The following is a 21,240-nucleotide window of genomic DNA, read 5'->3' as shown; positions in this document are numbered from 1 at the left end:
GAGGGCTTAATGACTTTTGTTAAGACAACAATTAGTAAATACAGATGCTCAAGAAACCTAGAAGCCCAATGCTCTATGGCTAGCCACAGAGGTTCACAGGGCCCATGACAATTCTACTTCCACTCTGACCTACCAGTCTAAGACCATGCTGTTACAGTGAGATTTAATGGAAGCTTGAGGTACAACACCTCATCTACTGCAACAGTCTGCTGGAGGAACTCACTGACATTGAGTTGGAGAGAGGAAGCCAGTAAGCAGCAATCTGGTTGTATCATAAAATTATTACAGTGTAGAAGACCATTTGAAATTCATGCCATATAAATGAGAACAAACATGGTTCTGATTCTTTGCTCTCTCTCCTCTTGCTTTGTAAATTATTCCCTTACAAGTGCATACTGAATTTCACATCAGGGGATCAGAGGTGGAGAGAATATGCAACTTTAAGTTCCTCGGTGTTACCATTTCAGAGGACCTGTCCTGGGCCCAGCATGTAAGTGCAATTACAAACAAAACACGACAGCACCTCTACTTCCTTAGAAGTTTGCAAAGATTTGGCATGACATCTAAAACTTTTGACAAACTTCTATAGATGTGTGGTGGAGAGTATATTGGTTGGGTGCATCAGAGCCAGGTGTGGAAACAACAATGCACTTGAGCAGAAAATCCTACAAAATACACTGTGTGTCCGACAGAGTGATCAGCAGCACTGGGGCTCCACAGGGGACTGTCTTGTCTCACTTTCTCTTCACCATTTACACCTCGGACTTCAACTACTGCACAGAGTCTTGTCATCTTCAGAAGTTTTCTGATGATTCTGCCATAGTTGGATGCATCAGTAAGGGAGATGAGGCTGAGTACAGGGCTACGGTAGGAAACTTTGTCACATGGTGTGAACAGAATTATCTGCAGCTTAATGTGAAAAAGCCTAAGGAGCTGGTGGTAGACCTGAGGAGAGCTAAGGCACCGGTGACCCCTGTTTCCATCCAGGGGGTCAGTGTGGACATGGTGGAGGATTACAAATACCTGGGGATACAAATTGACAATAAACTGGACTGGTCAAAGAACACTGAGGCTGTCTATAAGAAGGGTCAGAGCCATCTCTATTTCCTGAGGAGACTGTGGTCCTTTAAGATCTGCCAGACGATGCTGAGGATGTTCTACGAGTCTGTGGTGGCCAGTGTGATTATGTTTTCTGTTGTGTGCTGGGGCAGCAGGCTGAGGGTAGCAGACACCAACAGAATGAACAAACTCATTCGTAAGGCCAGTGATGTTGTGGGGATGGAAATGGACTCTCTGACGGTGGTGTCTGAAAAGAGGATGCTGTCTAAGTTGCATGCCATCTTAGACAAGGTCTCCCATCCACTACATAATGTACTGGGTGGGCACAGGAGTACGTTCAGCCAGAGACTCATTCCATCGAGATGCAACACAGAGAGTCATAGGAAGTCATTCCTGCCCGTGGCCATCAAACTTTACAACTCCTCCCTTGGAGGGTCAGACACCCTGAGCCAATAGGCTGGTCCTGGACATGTCCTGGCATAATTTACATGTTATTATTTAATTATTTATGTTTTATTACTATTTGATTATTTATGGTGCAACTGTAACGAAAACCAATTTCCCCCGGGATCAATAAAGTATGACTATGACTATAAAATACAGTGGATACAGCCCAGCCAATCATGGGTAAACCCCTCCCCAGCATTGAGTACATCTACACAGTGTGTTTTTGCACCAAAGCAGCATCCATCAGGGACCCCTACCACCCAGAATGTGCTCTCTTCTTGCTGCTGCCATCAGGAAGGAGGTACAGGAGACTCAGGACCCACACCACCAGCTTCAGTAACAGTTTTTACCCCTCAACCACCCAGTTCTTGAACTTGAAGGGATAACTTCATTCAACTTCACTTGCCCCATCACTGAAATATTCCCACAATGTATGGATCCACTTTCAAGGACTCTTCATCTCATGTCCTTTATATTTATTGCTTATTTATTTATTTTAAAAAATCTTTTGTATTTGCATAGTTTTTTGTCTTTTGCACATTGGCTGTCCACCCTTTGAGTGCAGGTTTTCACTGTTTATCTTATGGGTATTGGATTTGCTGAGTATGCCTGCAACAAAACGAATGTCACGGTTGTATATGGTGACCTATATGTACTTTGAAAATGAATATACTTTGAACTTGGGTTGATTTTGTTTCTGTCTCTGGTTCAGGCAGTGAATTCCCGGCCATAGTTATTCTCAGAATTTAAAGAAAAACATTTTTCCATATCTGCCTTTCACCCCCAAATTTAAACCTTTGTGCACTGGTCCCAGACTTGCTCCATTTACTTATTCTTAATCATGGATGGAGAACACTAAAGCTTGGATTTCTTTGATTTTGCTGATTATAAATGTACAGTAACCCCTGTATTTGATTTTACATTAATAATCTATTTATAATATACTATATCAAGCCTCATGCTAACAATATATTTATCATATATTAGACCATGAGACATGGGAGTAGAATTAGGCCATTCAGCCCATCGTGTCTGCTCTGCCATTCCATCACAGCTGATCCCAGATCCCACTCAACTTCATACTCCTGCCTTCTCGCCATATCCTTTGATGCCCTGACCGACAGGAAACTATCAACTTCTACCCTAAATATACCTGCCACTGCAGTCTGTGGCAGACCATTCCTCAGATTCACTATTCTCTGGCTAAAAAAAAATCCTCCTTACCTCTGTTCTAAAAGGTCACCCCTCAATTTTGAGGCTGTGCCCTCTAGTTCTGGATACCCCCATCATAGGAAACATCCTCTCCCCATCCACCCTATCTAGTCCTTTCAACATCGAGTGAGATTCCCTCTCCTCACCACCACCAACACATTCTTCTAAATTACAGTGAGTACAGGCCCAAAGCTGCCAAACGCTCCCCCTCATTCCTGGAATCATCCTTGTGAACCTCTCCTCTGGCCTCTCTCCAATGACAACACATCCTTTCTGAGATATGGGGCCCACAACCTTTGACAATATTCCAAGTGTGGCATATTACCACTGTCCTTTTATTTCCAAATATCGATATTATATCACGTTAGGAAGGAATAGATCAAAAATCTGGTAAAAAAATCATTTAATGAATTAAATAATCATTTAATGGAAAATCACTTAATCAACAAATTTATTGCTGTAATAGGTATAGCTACACAGGGTATAAATGTAATGAAAATCAGTTTATTTTGCAGCAGCACACCAAAAGTTAACATAAGCTTAAATTAAAATCATATTAACATACTTATCAATTAACACACATTTTTAAAAATCTTTAACCATTTTTATGATGTATCCCAATGCAAAAAGTGAACCAAGTAAAGTGAGCCAAGGTATAATTTTCACGAGAAAGTCTGCAGATTCAGAAAATCTAAAGCAACTCACAAACTATTGGAGGAACTCAGCAGGTCAGGCAGCATCAATGGAAATGAATAAACAGTCCACCTTTTGGGCCAAGACTTTTTTTTAGGACAGGAAAGGAAGGGACAAGACGTCAGAATCTACAGGTGGGGGGGGGGTGGAGGGGAAGGAGGACTAACTGGAAAGTGATAGGTGAAGCCAGGTGGGTGGGAAAGGTAAGGGGGCTGGAGAGGTAAATCTAATAGGAGAGGAGAATGGATCGTAGGAGAAAGGGAATGAGATGGGGCACGGTGGGGCGGGGGGAGGTGAGAAGAGGTAGGAAGCTAGAGTGAGGAACAGAAAATGGTTGGGGGAGGGGAAAACCTGAGGTATAATTTGTTTTAAAATAGAACTCAAAACATTTTGGAAGCTCTCATCAGAGCGTTTGAAATGGAATGACAGTTTGAAGAGTGTGCACAGACGTCCATCTTATGCCCTAATTAAGATCTCCTACACCAAAATGAAAAGAAATCGTAAAGGATAGCTGCCATCAACATCAAAGGTTATGTAAAATAAAAGTTCAAAAACTTTTGACAAGAAATATATTCAAGCAAAACGTGTACAGGGTAGCTTTGCTCTCTCCTGCGGCTGAAGTAAGGCGATCCTTTTGCTTGCCATTAACGCTCAGATCTCGGTAGGTAAAATTAAAGAGCATGTGTTCGGGAGAACAGTTGCGAAACTGAGAGCCGGCACGAAATGATTTGCATTCCGTCCCGGCAACAGGTGGCCAATTCAACAGAATGACAACAAAGAAAAATGGGAAGCACGCGGGGCAGCCCTCGGGGCTCGGAGGATGAGTGAGGGTGTATTCAAGAAGAAGCTGTTAATTGCACAGAATCAGGGAGCGCCGGCCACCGCAGCAACAGAAATTGGGAACCGCTCGGCTCACAGCCCCGACCCGAGGGACAGGCTGGGCTTTGTGCGCATGCGCGTCCTGGACCTGTCAGTCAACCCTACCCAAAGCACAGGGAAAGGGGTGCGCGCCTGGCTGATGGCATTTAATAATCGCCTCGGAAGACGTAGCAGGACCTTGACTTACATCGATTGTGTTAAGATAATGTATTAATACAAATAGACTCGCATAGTTAATAGAAGTGTAGGAATACAGCGTTTCTGGAGAGGCGGTTGTCCTGGACACCCCTGCTCGGCAGCGGATGGGCGCTGCGATCCGGGCTCGGCCCCCGTGCAGCGCTCACGGCAACCGCTTGCAGACGCGACGCAGCGCAGAGGCTCTGTCCTTTACTGGGTACCGCTCAAAGTCATCCCGCTGCTTTCCATCATCTGCACACTCACCTGCTGCTTTATTTCCTTATTTCTCTCAAGGAGCCGTGATCTGTCAGAGGCAGCTGTGCAATTGCATGCCCCGCGGACCAAACCAAAGAGCGGAGAATGAACATGTCAGTGATTTCTCTGCAGGAATATGAGTTTGAGAAACATTTCGATGAAAGGGGAGCCATCGCATGGATGCAGGAAAACTGGTAAGTGAATGCAGTGCACTGCAGGTGTGTAAAGCCAAAGCACTCCAAGAATCACCCCTTCTTTTAATATCAGATCTATTCAGACCTGTAAACAGTTGAGAAATAGATCGAAAATCCGGTACGGGCTTCATTTAATCAATAGACTGGGATCTGTGTGCTTCTGGAGAGCACTGGGTGTTATAGTCGTGAAACTAGTTGTATTTTTGCAATTTTAAAATGCGCCCCTTGCAATCAAAGTCGCGGTCTGTGACCTAATTTTATTTGACAGTGTGCAATAATCGGGTATAACCTTGTCTCTCAGTGTAATAGGGTTGCAGGTAAACAGGCTGGAATAGGGTGGATACGTTCAATATAATGCGGATCGTGTGGAAATAGGCACTTATGTAGCAAGGCTCGGTCTATGTAGTGATACAGATTGCTTAGTGAGTGTTATTCATGAACCACAGATTTGGGAATAAGTGATTTAGGTGTCATACAAGAGCATCGATCACCAACTTCCACTGTGTCTGTAGACCTGTCAGACGCATTAATGTTCGCCATAATTATCTCAAACGGTAGCTTACGCTATATAGAATCATTTTCAGAATGTACCAACATTATGGCATATTAAATAATATTTGCTGTCTCTAAATCAGGCCAGGCCAGTGTGGCAAATGGGATCACTGACAGTTCTGCATTTACAACAGACGAGAGAGGCAACAGTGGTGCACAGTCCTTTGTCTACTCTGCTGCTACTTTACAGCACAATCAAGTGTTGACAAAAACTGCATCATTTTGAAATGAAACTGTAAAAAATGTGATATTAGTTTAAATACAGAGCGCCCTTCATCTTCTACTCATTCATCACTTTAGAAACAGCAAAATATCTGTCTGCAGATAAACACTATTACTTTCCTTAGCTCCTGTAATTGAATTTAGTTATGAGCAAGATCTGAGAAGCAACGAAGTGCCTGTCTGGGTTGCTGCAGAAGACAGATAAGTGACCCTGATTTTATTATTTGTGTGAAGTTATCACAGCCATAGACACGTGGATTTTTTTTTATAAGTCTGTGACTTCCTCTGTACATTTTGCATTTTTGAAATTATTGCAAAACATGACAGGCAAATTTAATTTTCTTTCAAAATCAGCGACAACAGAAATATTGATGAAAGACTTACTTTAACTTGAGTTCTGCAAAGTTTGGTTGACAGTGGAACTGAATTCTTGTAACATTAAAGCACAATATTTATGAATCATCTGGTGATAAAAATTTGATTAAATCGGAACAAACACAAGATATTCTGCAGATGTTGGAAGTCCAGAGTAACACACACAGAATACTGTTGGAACTCGGCAGGTCAGAGAGCGTCTATGGAAAGGAATAAAGAGTCGATGTTTCGGGCCAAGATCCTTCATCAGGACTTTATGATGACCCTTTATCAGGTACTGATGAAATGTCTCGGCCCAAAACTCTTCTATCGGTACTCCTGTGGTCGCTGGCCTGCTGAATCCTTCCCACTCTTTATGCAATGGGAAAACGCAAAGACAAGAAATTCTGCAGATGCTGGAAATTCAAGCAACACACATCAAAGTTGCTGGTGAACACAGCAGGCCAGGCAGCATCTGTAGGAAGAGGTACAGTCGACGTTTCAGACCAATACTGCGTCCGGTGCTCCCGATGCAGACTGGGAGATCGTTTCGCTGAACACCTATGCTCTGTCTGCCAGAGAAAGCAGGATCTCCCAGTGGCCACACATTTTAATTCCACATCCCATTCCCATTCTGACATTTCTATCCACGGCCTCCTCTACTGTAAAGATGAAGCCACACTCATGTTGGAGGAACAACACCTTATATTCCGTCTGAGTAGCCTCCAACCTGATGGCATGAACATTGACTTTTCTAACTTCCGCTAATGCCCCCCCCCGTACCCCATCTGTTATTTATTTTTATACACACATTCTTTCTCTCACTCTCCTTTTTCTCCCTCCGTCCCTCTCACTATACCCCTTGCCCATCCTCTGGGGTTCCCCCCACCTTTTCCTTCTCCCTGGGCCTCCTGTCCCATGATCTTCTCATATCCCTTTTGCCTATCACCTGTCCAGCTCTTGGCTCCATCCCTCCCCCTCCTGTCTTCTCCTATCGTTTTGGATCTCCCCCTCCCCCTCCCACTTTTAAATCTCTTACTAGCTCTTTCTTCAGTTAGTCCTGACGAAGGGTCTCGGCCCAAAAGGTCGACTGTACCTCTTCCTAGAGATACTGCCTGGCCTGCTGCATTCACCAGCAACTTTGATGTGTGTTGCATGCAATGGGAATAGGTCTATTGTGGGATTATTGTTGCAACATGTTCAGAACGTTACAGGTTTGTATAAAATTGTGCCTTTTAGAAACCATGCTACCTGAAGCAACAAAGACCACAATAGTTCAGCTGGTAGAGCTGTTGAAGTGACTCTGGGTTGATTCTGACCTTCGGTGCTGTTTGTGAGGAGTTTGACTGTTCTCCTTGTGACGGCATAGATTTCTGCTGGCTGATCTATAGAACACTATGTTCCGGAAGGTAGAACACTACAGCACAGTACAGGCCCTTCGGCCCACAATGTTGTACAGACCTTTTAACCTACTCTAAGATCAATCTAACTCTTCCCTCCCACATAGCCCTCCATTTTTCATCCATGTGCCTATCTAAGTTTCTTAAATGCCCCACATGTACTTACCTCACCCACCAACCCTGGCAGGGCGTCCCATGCATTCACCACTCTGTGTAAAAATACTTACCTCTGCCATCCACCCTATACTTGCCTTCCGTATTCCAAAGATATGCAATTTGGGAGATTGTTGGGCACTGTAGATTTCCCCATGTATGTGAGTGGTTGAATCTAAGGAAGTTGATGGGGATGTGGGAAGAATTTAAAAAAAAAACGGGATTAATTGAGGATAAGTGTAAGTGGGTACTCAAGAAACTGTAGATGATCGAATATGTAGAAAAAAACAACTGCTGGAGGAACTCAGCAGGCAGGCAGCATCTGTAGAAGAACATGGACAATCAGTGTTTCAGCTCAGATGAAGGGTACTTATTTACGTGGCCCTTAAACCCTAAGTGAAGCATAGTCTCCATCACTCTCTGAAGTTGCTGGTATGGTTGGAGTTGAACGCTTCTGCAGTCCATTGTATGGAGATTGGTCTGTGCAGCTTCACCAGAGACCTGTTGGATGGCCTTACTCGTTTCCACCTCTCATGATGGGGATGTGGATTTGGACTTTGAGAGACCAGATGAAGGGTTTCAACCCTAAAAGTCAAGAGTTTACTTCCCTCTACAAATGCTGCCTGATCCACTGAGTTCCTCCAGCAGTTGTTGATCCATGTAAATGAGGGTTAGATGGTCAGTATTGACTGTGTGTCAGAGGACCTGTTCCTGTCATTTATGACTATAATAGACAATAGATGCAGGAGTAGGCCATTCGGCCCTTCGAGTCAGCACCGCCATTCACTGTGATCATGGCTGATCATCCACAATCAGTATCCAGTTCCTGCCTTATCCCCATAATCTTTGATTCCACTATCTTTAAGAGCTCTATCCATCTCTTTCTTGAAAGCATCCAGAGACTTGGCCTCCACTGCTTTCTGGGGCAGAGCATTCCACATATCCACCACTCTCTGGGTGAAAAAGTTTTTCCTCAACTCTATTCTAAATGGCCTACCCCTTATTCTTAAACTGTGGCCTCTGGTTCTGGACTCACCCATCAGCGGGAACGTGCTTCCTGCCTCCAGCGTGTCCAATCCCTTAATAATCCTATATGTTTCAATCAGATCCCCTCTCATCCTTCTAAATTCCAGTTTATACAAGCCCAGTCGCTCCAATCTTTCAACATATGACAGTCTCGCCATCCCGGGAATTAACCTTGTGAACCTACGCTGCACTCCGTCAATAGCAAGAATGTCCTTCCTCAAATTTGGAGACCAAAACTGCACACAGTACTCCAGGTGTGGTCTCACCAGGGCCTTGTATATCTATACACTTAATCATTGTTAACTGCAGTGTTAAATAATGCATTGATATTACCAACTAGCTGTATTAAAGTTTAGTTAGAATAAGGTCATTTGAAAGTCGAGATCATTATCACACGCAAAAGAACATGATACACAGGTACAGTTAAAAAAACTTGCATGCAACAGCATCACAGGCAGATAGCATCAGATACACAACATTCACAAAATAAAAGCAGTCAGTGGCCACTTTATGAGGTACCTCCTGTACCTAATAAAGTGGCCACTGAATGTACTTTTGTGGTCTTCAGGTGCTGTAGCTCACCCACTTCAAGGCTTGACGTGATGTGTGTTCAGAGATGCCCTTCACCACTGTTGTAATGTATGGCTGTTTGAGTTACCAGTCTGGCCATTCTCCTCTGATCTGTCTCATTAACAAGGCATTTTCACCCACAGAACTGCTACTCATCACTGGATTTTTTTTTCGTTTTTTTATTGCACCATTCTCTAAATTCTGGAGCAGGAGTTCTGAACCTGGGGTCTACAGACCCTTTGCTCAATGGTATTGGTCCATGGCATAAAAAAGGTTGGGAACACTCACTCTAGAGACTGTTGTGTGTGCAAATCCCAGGAGATCAGCAGTTTTTGAGACACTCAAACCAACCTATCTGGCACCAATAATCACTCCACGGCCAAGGACACTTGGATCACATTTCTTCCCCATTCCGATGTTTGGTTTAAACAACAAAAGAACCTCTTGACCATGACTGCATTGAGTTACTGCCACATGATTGGCTGATTAGATATTTACATTCATGAGCAGCTATACTTAATATTAAGTGGCAAGGATGAACACAGAAGAACAAAACAAAGGTCCATTGTACTAGAAAGTGGTCATAGTATTGCTATACTGAGGTTGTGATGAGGGTTGTCCAGGTTGGTTCGAGAACCAAATTGTTGAAGGCAAGTCTTGATTGCTGCCTTGGGGAGGAGATGTGTTTCAGGCTCTGAGAGCAACAAAGAGCATTTTATTTAATTTTACAGCACCCAAGTGTAGAAGGAGCACATCCATCTCCTCAGACTCACGATTGCTGCAGTTTTTATGACTACTGAACTTAAGGAGATCATCTAATTGTGGGCTGGACACTGAATAAATCGCTAATGATTCTAGATTTTTGTCACAGATACGACGACACTGGTGCCAAGCTGTATGGGTCCTAATGCCCTTCCCGTGGACAACATCGGTGTCGTGGAGAGGGGAGACTTGCAGCATGGGCAACTGCTGGTCTTCCATACAACCTTGCCCAGGCCTGCGCCCTGGAGAGTGAAGACTTTCCAGGCGCAGATCCATGGTCTCGCAAGACTAACGGATGCCTTTACTTTACACAACAAAGAAAGACGTGTTCAGCAGGCTAGGCAGCATCTGGGAGGAAGTTAAGACTCTTCGGTAAAGTCTGTTTTACCAGGTAATTTCCAGCACACTTTTGGTCTTTCACATGTAGGCCTCAGCAGGTTGAGCTGCACTTGTTCCTTTCCCCTAACAGATGTTGCTTGATCCACGGAGTTCCTCCAGCAGATTGTTTGTTGATTAAAGTTATTAAGATGCCATATCCTGTTTTAGTGTTTAGACAAACTTTAAAACCAACAATAAAAACAGTGTTCAACTTGACAATTTGAATCTAATCCTGGTTATCATTTGTAAGCTCATTTTAATGAGTGTTTGATCTGTGATGTGGCTCCAGTGCTACGTAAGAGCATGAAGCAGAGGCATGGAAGCCACTTGTGTCTCCTCTGCCATTCAGTTAATGTTCTGGCTGATCTAATCTTGACGTCAATTCCATTTTCCTGTCTCTTCTTAATAATGCTGATTCCCAAGTCACCCACAAATATTGTGTATCTCAGGCTTGAAAATATTTAATGACTCACCTCCACAGTTGTCTGTGGTAGTGAAATCTGAGGATTTAGATCTCTCAGAGAGAGAGAGAGGAAAAGAAACCCTTTTTTTTATCTCTTGACTGGAAGATCCCATTTACTGAAACTGTCCCCATAGATTCATGAGCAAAGCATGGACTGCTGGGTGACCTCAGGGTTTCAGGCAGTGTCTGTGGCAGGCAGGATCAGCCTTTCTTAAGGCCTCATTGTTTCATCTTGTTCAAACTGTACGTGATTGTGCACATAGATGCAATACAAGGAAAGGGCACCAGCATCTTTGCTTTCTTAGCAGGTTAAGGAAGTTCAGCTTGTCACCAAGCACCCTCAACAAACTTCTACAGATATAGTGTTGAAACTACCCTGATTGGTTTTATCATTGTCTGGTACAGCATTTCAAATGTGCAGGAATGTAAGGAATTGCAGAGAGTAGTGGTGGGGCACATCACTCCCCTCCATTGGTACTATCTACAGGAGATGCAGCCTCAGTCAGGCAATATTCATCATCAAAGATCCCCACCATCCTGACTACGCCATATTCTCACAACTACCATTGGGTAGGAGATACAGCCGCCTGAGTCCCACAGTATCAGTTTCAAGAACAACTACATCCCTTCAACCATTCAGTTCATGAACCAAATGACAAAATCTTATCAGTGAAGTTCTGCAAATCTCTGACCACTTTTCACTAAAATGAACTGCTTCTTTTTGTTCTAATTGTGTTCCTTCTTGTAAAAATGATGTTTTAAAAAATACTCTTGTGAATGCTGTTCTGTGCGTGCGATGCTACTGCAGGTAAGGTTTTTATTGCATCTGTGCACACCTGTACTTGTGCATATGACAACTCAACTTCGACCTTGGAGAGGAACACCTCTCGAGATCTACCCTGTCAAGCCCCCCAAGAACCTTGCATGTTTAAATAAGACGGGCTCTCGTTCTTCTGGCCCAGCCTGATCGACTTTTCTTCATAAACATTCTTCATATCCTTTTCCAGTGTCTTTGTTCGTGGAATAAATTTAGTGATCCTTTACTGAAAATGGAGACGACATCTGTTCATGGTATCTCCGGTGTGGTCTCACTCTGGAAAGCAGAACTGGGCAGACCCATTGTTTCAGCCTACTTGTCACTCTAAAAAACTTATTCCTTTCCTTTTGATTCCGTTCCTACCTGGTTCTTCTCCTTTCTATTTCTATGATACGTATAATGCCCTGTGCCTGTTCCGTAGTCTCAACTAATGTGGATGTAGAATCTCTCCACCCATCCCACAGCAGGATGGTCTGAGGACCCTCAGCGACACATTTAATTCACCTGGCAGAACTCTGTCTCGGATTCTTCCTCAGCTCTTCCCATTTCCTCCCGATCAAAGGTTTCGCGGTGGGTAGAGACCAGAGAACAGGACAGTGCAGTATACGCCTTTGGCCCACGATGCTGTGCCGGCCTTTTAATCTACTCCATGTTCAATATGACCCTTCCCTCCTACGCAGAGCATAACCCTACATTTTTCGTACATCCATCTGCTTATTCAAGAGTTTTTTTAAATGTCCATAATGTATCAGCCTCTACCACCGGCCTAGCCGTACACGTCAGGCACTTACCACTCTGTTTAAAAAAAATCCTTCCTCTGATACTTGCCCCATACCTTCCTCTACTCACATTAAAACAATGTCGAATGTCCTCTAGCATTGGCTGTTGGTGCCCTGGGGAAAATCTTGCATCTTATTGTCTACGACCACTGCACTTCATTTTCCATTGTTAATTGCTTTACCATTTTATGGAGGTGGATTCATAGAAGAATACAGCACAGGGACAGGCTCTTCAGCAGCTCATTCCACACTCTTATGACCCTCTGAGTGAACTTAAAGTTCCCTTTAAACTTTTCACCTTTCATCCTTAACCCATGACCTCGGGTTGTAGTCCCACCCAACCTAAGTGGAAAAAGCCTGCTTGCATTTATCCTATCTATATCCCTCATAATTTTGTATACCTCTATCAAATCTCCCCTCAAACTTACCCATTTCAAGGAATAAAATCCTAACCTATTCAATCTTTCCTTATAACATAGTTTAGTCATACTTTATTGATCCCGGGGGAAATTGGATTTTCGTTCTCAGGTCTTCCTGACCCGGAAGCATCCTTGTAAATGTTCTCAGTATTCTTTCAACCTTATTTACATCTTTCCTGGTGGTAGTTGACCATAACTGCACACAATTCTCTAAATTAGGCCTCACCAATGAGGCCTCAACAACTTCAACATAACATCCCATCTCCTGTACTCAATAAGGCCCATGAGCCAACAGCTTAGTTCACAACCCTCAATGCACTGTGTAATGATCTGACCTGTATGAACAGTATGCATCAAAAGCTTTCCACTGTATCTCAGTACATGTGACAATAATAAATCAATTCCCATCCTAATTCCAATTGAGCCATCTCATATCCATTTACACTAATCCCAACTTTTATTCTCTCCTCACTCCCACTCGCTCTCCTACAAGTAGATTCTTCCACTTGTCTGCACTTACAGTGGACAGTTGATCCAACAACCCTGTTGTGTTTTGGGACTTGGGAGGAAACTGGAGTACCTGGTAGAAACCCACGGAGAAGTACAAACTCCACAAGGTAGCACCAGAGTCAATATTTAACCCTGGTCATCGGACTTGTGTGGCAATGCCAGTGTATTTCTAACAACTACTCCCTTTCTTCTGACACTTCCCCATGCAGTCACAGGAGATGCACACTTGCCCTGTCACCTCATTCCTCCTCCCCGCACCCCCCCCCCCCACTATCTAGGGTTGCAAACAGTCCTTCCAGGTGAAGACCATGAAACATAGGAGCAGAATTAGGCCGCTTGGTCTATTGAAGCAGCAATTCCCTTGCATTTCTTCCAGTCAACTCTTTGCATTCGATGTGCACTCTGCGTTCTCCTCTACCCTGGTGAAACTGCCCCCGTGGCACTGTAGCGTAATGCTTTACAGTAACGGTGACCTGGGTTCAATTTTGCCGCTGCCTGTAAGGAGTTTGTACATTCTCCCCACGACTGCGTGGGTTTTCTAGTCCACAGTCCAAAGATGTACCATTTGCTAGGTTAATTGGTCATTGTAAATTGTCTCGTAATTAGGCTAGTGTTGAATTGGGAGTTGCTGGGTGGTGCAGTGTGAAGGGCCAGAAGGGCCTATTCTACAGTGTATCTCAATAAACAATAAATAAACAGAGTTTGGTTTGTAGAGGAGCAGAGTTCAGTTTTCCGGGGTGAAATGAACCTTCCATTGCCTGCTATTTTGATTCTCCAACACACTCTCACTCAGATCTTTCTCTCTGTGGTACTGTTAAAATATTGTCCAACACAAGATTGAGGAACAACAACTCCTCTTACATCTGGACATGTTTCTGCCCTCCGGGTTGATATCAAGGATACACAAGTAAATGCACATGCTGGATTATGGAGCAAAAAAAAACAAGCTACTGGAAACACTCAGTGGCTTGGACAGCCTCTGTAAGTGAAATGAACAGTGAAGGTTTCAAATTGAAAGCTTCATCTGGACTGAAATGCTAAGTGCACATTTCCCTGCACAGATGCTGCCTGACCTGCTGAGTTGCTCCAGCTGCTTGTTTTCTCTTGCATTAAGTTCTACAACTTCAGGTAACTAACTTTATCCAGTTTCACTTGAACCAGCTAGGTCACCCACCTTAGATGCTTGCTCAGTGTATCTCTCTCCTCAGCATGTTCCAACCTGTAGGATATATCCGAAAGTTGTGAGGTTCATGGTTTATATGTTTGTCTTCTCTCCCTTTCTCTTCCTTCATTCAACTCCCTTTATGTTCCTTTGGTTATGTTCTCTCACTCTCTTGAACTTCTCTCAAAAACATATTATTTGGGAGACTTCAAGTGTGGCTTATTCAGTAATAAGTAAGCTATCCTTAAAATTATATGCTATTGATTTTAAGGTGATTGGAGGAAAGAGTAGGGAATGTCAGAGATATGTTTTTTACACAGAGAGTGGTAGGTACATGGAATACCCTTCCAAGGTGGTGGTAGATGCAGACACAGTAGGGACATCTGAGAAACTCTTAAATAGGCACAAGAATGATAGAGAAATGGCAGCCTATGTAGGAGGGAAGGGTTAGATTGATCTGAAAGTAGGTTATAAGATAGGCACAACATCACGAGTCAAAGGGCCTGTATCGTGCTGTATTCTATGTTCTGTGTTTATCCCAGTACAGCCCAGGCCTCACCCTGTCATTATTCCTTTGTCCTATCGATCTTTCCCTGCAATTAAAGTTTGTTATTTTGCCTTTCCCAGTTCGAAAAAAACACCCTCAAACTGAGTCATTAACTGTTTCTCTCTCCACAGATGCTGCCTGGTCTGCTGAGTGTTGCCAGCACTTCCTGTTTTTCAGATTACTGATGTCAGCATTGTATAGCTAGAGTAGGATCGCCATATTTTTAACTACTTATCACCACATAAGATTGCCATACTTTTAACTGTTATCACCATACATTAACTGCTTCTCTCTGCACAGATGCTGCCTGATCTGCTAAGTCTTTTTCTAGAACTTTCTGTTTTTCAGATTTCCAAGGTCAGCATTGTACAGGTGCAGCAAAACTGCTATAACTTTATACTTAATTGCACTTGTACCAGAGTCTCACATTTCATTTCTTTTACAGCTTACTTTCTGTAATTACATATTATTTTTTACTATTTCTTGTGCAAGACCCCCGATCCCTCTGCACCATTCATTGTATTCTTTAATAGTGTTTATTTGAACCATTACCACTTTTCTATTTCTCCTACCAAGGTGGATAACTTCACATTTCACGACATTTACCAATTAGTAGTGAACCCTTTAAGCTTTATATATCTTATTACAGGCTATCTGTATATTCCTCACAATTTTCTCACTCTTCGTATTGTCACCAAATTTGGTTATATTATACTTATGCAGCCTTCTGGCATAACCATTATGCTACTGTGGGGCGTCACGGTAGCTTAGTGATTAGCACAACGCTTTACAGTTCCAGCGACCTGGGTTCAATTCCCACCACTGCCTGTAAGGAGTTTGTACATTTTCTCCGTGACCATGTGGACTTCCTCCGGGTGCTCTGGTTTCCTCCCACAGTCCAAAGATGTACCGGTTAGTAGGTTAATTGAGCATTGTAAATTGCCTGTGATTAGGCTAGGGTTAAATTGAGGGATTGCTGGGTGGGATAGCTCAAAGGGCCAGAAGGGCCTGTTCCTAGCTCTATCTCAATAAATAAATAAAATAAATCTGAGACATTGATATGCAGCACTCCATCAAGACTCCAGCATTGATCTCTGTGTCATCCCACAAACTATAGTTTGCCAACTTGAAAACGATCCATTTATTACAACTCTCCATTTTCTGTTAGTTGGCCACTCCCCTGTTCATGCTAATGTACTAGCCTATAAGCCCTGAACTTTTAACTTGTGCAGTAATCTTTTCTGTAGCAACTTTCTGAAAGCTAAATGTGCAACATCTGTTTCTTCTATATGTTGGAATAAAACTGCTTTGTGAGACTTTGAATTTTCATTGTCACCGAGAAGTGTTCTTTGTAAAGGTTGCAGGATTTCAACATTTTGATACAGTCATTTTTTAAAGTTCTATCCAGCAGTATTCCTCTCCATACTGCCCTTGAGAAGATGGCAGTGAGCTGTTGTACTACACCTGGAGCAGCAGAATAGTACGATCACTCAGGTTGAGTATAATGCTCTAAGGGATTAGGGTGCATTCCCTTAATGGAGAATGCCTGTGTATGACTTTGTTTGACATGGGGAAGCTGATGCAAGGTTAGTTAGTCACTGTATGGTCCTCAACAGATTGGAGTCAGGGTCCAGTGACATGGGATGCAAGATGACTGGGAACCCTTCGCTGCTGCGGCCTTCGTCAGCCATCACTGCCAGTGTAATGTGTCGTCATCTTCCAAGACCCTCTGGAATAGGTGTTGTTGTGAAGGGAGGTTCAGGGTTGAAGAAGGAACAGTTATAGAGTTCCATGTCAGGATGACAGGCCGCTTGTACCAGTAATCTGATATGGTTTGTAAGTAGTTTAAGTCATTGCTCTGTAAAACCCACTGGTTCTTCCGGTTTAAGATGGCACTGGTGAATCTCAGCCACTTCTGGCTGGTGGTCAATGAAAGAAGGAAAACAACTAAATATTTAGTTAATCACTCTTTTTCTGATAAATGACCATCACAAATAATAGCCCATAACTTCCCTTTGGACTTGGAGGCAATTCGGTGGGGTGGAACCAAGCCAAGTTGAGGCAGTGGGCCTTTCGCCAAGAGCAAGGAAGACCCGTGGTTAGATTGATTTAAGTGCTGGGCCGAATCAGAAAGGTCGAGTACAGGCCAAATTGAGGAGGTGGGGTCCAGGGCCCAGACTGGATTGAAACGACTGAACCCGATATTTGGATGGCAACTTAGGCACCAAGCCAGATTGAAAAGTTCAGGGTATCAGGGCCCGAGGTGAGGGATGGGCCGGTTCAACTCACTGCTCCATTCTGCGCTGAACTGAGGGTCTGTGGATGAACTCTCTTTGTGGACTTCAGTTCAGAACACTATTTGCTCATGTTTATTGTTTGCATGATTTGTTTCATTTTCTTTCTGGACATTGGATGTTTGATGGTCTTTTTTTATTCGGTTCTTTTGGGTTTCTTTGTACTTTGAACTTTGTACTACTGTTTGCCAGCCTTGTGCTTGTTGGGCTTGTTCTTCTTGGCTGTAAAGATTGCAGGTTCGTGAGTTGCTAGAGAGGCCCATGGCGGTTAAGGGCAGTTCATTTTGTAGATCGTATGGAATGCACTTAGGGTGGTAGTGAGGCTGCTGATTTGTCTTGAATGTTGTAGAGCTTCTCAAGAATGATTGGAGCTGAGTCAAGTGTAGTCAAGTTTCCATCAAACTCAATATATAAATTTGCCGTATCTCGGGTAATGATGAGTTTGAGTACAGAGAGGAAATTAAGAACCTGGTGGCATGGTGCAAAGACAATAACCTATCCCTCAACGTCAGCAAGATGAAGGAATTGGTTGTTGACTTCAGAAGGAGTAGCGGACCGCACAACCCCATTTACATCGGTGGTGCGCAAGTGGAATGGGTCAAAAGCTTTAAGTTCCTCGGAGTCAATATCACAAATGACCTGACTAGGTCCAACCAAGCAGAGTTCACTGCCAAGATGGCCCACCAGCACCTTTACTTCCTGAGAAAACTAAAGAAATTTGGCCTGTCCCCTAAAACCCTCACTAATTTTTATAGATGCACCGTAGAAAGCATTCTTCTAGGGTGTATCACAACCTGGTATGGAAACACCAATGCCTTTGAATGGAAAATCCTACATAAGGTAGTGGATTTGGCTCAGTTCATCATGGGTAATGCACTCCCCACCAATGAGCACATCTACACGGAGCGTTGTCATGGGAAAGCAGCATCCATGGTTAGAGATCCCCACCACCCAGGCCATGTTCTTTTCAGGTACAAGAACCGCAGGAATCGCACTACCAGGTTCAGGAACAGCTACTATCCCACAACCATCAGGTTCTTGAACAAAAGGGGATAACTACACTCACCTGCCCATCCATTGAGATGTTCCCACAACCAATGATCTCACTTTGAGGATTTTTGATCTCATTATATCATGTTCTCGTTATTTACTGCTATTTATTTATATTTGCATTTGCACAGTTTGTTGTGTTCTGCACTTTGGTTAATCTTTCATTGAGCCTGTTATAGTTACTACTCTATAGATTTGCTGAGTTTGCCTACAAGAAAGTGAATCTCAAGGTTGTATGTGGTGACATACATCTACTTTGCCAATAAAATTTACTATAAACTTTGAACTTAAAATAAGCTGTGATTGAATGGCAGAGCAGATTCAATGGGCTGAATGGCCTAAATTTGTTAGTATGTTTTGTGGTCTAATGGACCATTATTACCAGGGCTTCTTGATGCCACACTCATTCAAATGCTTTTTTGACGTCAAGTTCAGTCCTTCTCATCTTGCCTTCCTGTATTTGAACAATGGTATGTTGAAGTCTAGAGTAAAATGATCTGGTTAAACCCAATTAGGTGGTATCAGGGAGCAGGTTACCGGTGACTAAGTGCAACTTCATCGCACTGTTGTCGACCGCTTTCAACAATTAGCTGATCGATAGCGTAGTAGGTAGTGCCGGCAATCAGCGATCAATGTCCAATTCCACTGCTGTTGGTTAAGAGTTTGTACATTCTCCCTGTGACCATGTGGAGTGCTCCAGTTTTCTCTCACATTCCAAAGGTGTACTGTTAGGGTTAGTATGACTTGGGCATGCGATATTGGTGCCAGAAACGTGGTGAGATGTGTGGGCTGCCCCCAGCACAATCCTTGGACTGTGTAGGTCGTTGACATAAAATGAAGCATTTTCCTGTATGTGTAAATGTTTTGATATACATGTGGAAATAATAAAAAAACCTTAAAAAAGCTAATCTAAACACAAACAAAGATAGTATCATAGAGTAAAGTCATAGAATCATAGAAAGATACAGCACAGGAACAGGCCCTTCAGCAGCTTATTCCACGCCCTTATGACTCTCTGAGTGACCCTCACATTTCCTTTAAACTTTTCACCTTTCACCCTTAACCCATGACCTCTGGTTGTAGACCCACCCAACCTCAGTGGAAAAAGCCTGCTTGCCTTTGCCCTATCTATACCCCTCATAATTTTGTATACCGCTATCAAATCTCCCCTCAACATTCAGAAGAATGAGAGGGGATCTCATAGAAACATACAACATTTTGAAAGGAACACACATCAAAGTTGCTGGTGAACGCGGCAGGCCAAGCAGCATCTGTAGGAAGAGGTGCAGTCGACGTTTCAGGCCGAGACCCTTCGTCAGGACATTTTGAAAGGGTTAGATAAGATAGAAGTAGGAAAGTTGTTTCCATTGGTAGGTGAGACTAGAACTAGGGGACATTGCCTCAAGATTCAGGGTGCAGATTTAGGACGGAGATGAGGAGAAACTGTTTTTCCCAGAGAGGGGTAAATCTGTGGAATTCTCTGCCCGGGGAAGCAGTTGAGGCTTCTTCACTAAATATATTTAAGAAACAGTTAGATAGGTTTTTACATAGTAAGGGAATTAAGGGTTATGGGGAAAAGGCAAGTAGATGGAGCTGAGTTTATGGACAGATCAGCCATGATCTTATTGAATGGCGGGGCAGGCTTGATGGGCCGGATGGCCTACTCCTGCTCCTATTTCTTATGTTCTTATGTTCTATATTCCAAGGAATAAAATCCTAACATATTCAATCTTACCTGAGAATTCAGGTTCTTCAGACCCAGCAACATCCTTGTAAATATTCCCTGTACTCTTTCAACCTTATTTACATCTTCCCTGTAGGCAGGTGACCAAAACCGTACACAATACTCCAAATTTGGCCTCACCAACGTCTCATACAACTCAAACATAACAGCCCATCTCCTGTGCTCAGTGCTATGATTTATGAAGGTGAATGTGTCAAAAGTTTTCTTTATGACCCTATCTACCTGTGATGCCACTTTCAAACTTAGATAAGAAGCAAATGATTGTGCAATCATTAATATGTTAGAATATTAGGCAGGATAGTAAAAAAAAAACAAGGGAAGTTTAAAGAAGGAGAAAAAATTAGGAACAAAATTGGATAGAACTATGAAAACAGCAAGGGTTTCAATAAATATTTTAAAAAAGGTGTTAACAACATGAGCATTGATAAACAAGAGAAAACCTGCGGACACTGGAAATCCAAGCAACACACACACAAAGTGCTGGAGGAACTCAGCAAATCAGGCTGATCTATGGAAAAGAGTACAGTCGATGTTTCGGGTCGAGACCCTTTGTCATTAATAAATTGGTGTATTATTGTTGCATGTACTGAGATACTTTGTTTTGCATGCCGTCTATGCAGATCACTTCATTACAACCATGGGTTGAGACAGCACAAGGGAGACAGTAACAGGAGTGTAAAGTGTTAGAGCTGCAGTGAAAGTGCAAAGCAGGCAGCCAATAAGGTGAAAAGCCTTGACAAGGTAGATTGTGAGGTCAAGAATCCATCTTACAACAGCAATCTTTTAACAACAGGATAGGAACTGTTTTTGAGCGTGGTTTTACATATTTTCAGGATTTGTTATCTTCTTTCATAAGTCGAGGGATAGAGTTTAAGAGTCGCGATGTAATGATGCAACTCTATAAAACTCTGGTTAGGCCACACTTGGAGTATTGTGTCCAGTTCTGGTCGTCTCACTATAGGAAGGATGTGGAAGCATTGGAAAGGGTACAGAGGAGATTTACCAGGATGCTGCCTGGTTTAGAGAGTATGCATCATGATCAGAGATTAAGGGAGCTAGGGCTTTACTCTTTGGAGAGAAGGAGGATGAGAGGAGACATGATAGAGGTGTACAAGATAATAA

The 21,240-nt window shown here is 43.0% G+C and overlaps 1 protein-coding gene across 3 annotated transcripts in view; it reads left to right on the top strand.

Annotated features, from left to right (window-relative positions):
• Positions 1–3,845: 3,845 nt before the first annotated feature.
• The window catches only part of LOC134358149 (very long chain fatty acid elongase 6-like), a 140,269-nt gene continuing 122,874 nt past the window's right edge, over positions 3,846–21,240 (top strand). For 2 of the 3 annotated variants that reach the window (XM_063070140.1, XM_063070138.1), the window contains exon 1: positions 4,376–4,916. In XM_063070140.1, the coding sequence (XP_062926210.1) occupies positions 4,828–4,916 (89 nt within the window). In that variant the 5' untranslated portion in view covers positions 4,376–4,827. Of the gene's footprint in view, positions 3,941–4,375; positions 4,917–21,240 lie in introns of those variants that run through there. The other variant, XM_063070139.1, reaches the window with a different exon arrangement.

Source organism: Mobula hypostoma, chromosome 18, assembly GCF_963921235.1.
Source record: "Mobula hypostoma chromosome 18, sMobHyp1.1, whole genome shotgun sequence".
NCBI lineage: Eukaryota > Metazoa > Chordata > Chondrichthyes > Myliobatiformes > Myliobatidae > Mobula > Mobula hypostoma.
This window is presented reverse-complemented; position numbering and strand designations above follow the sequence as displayed.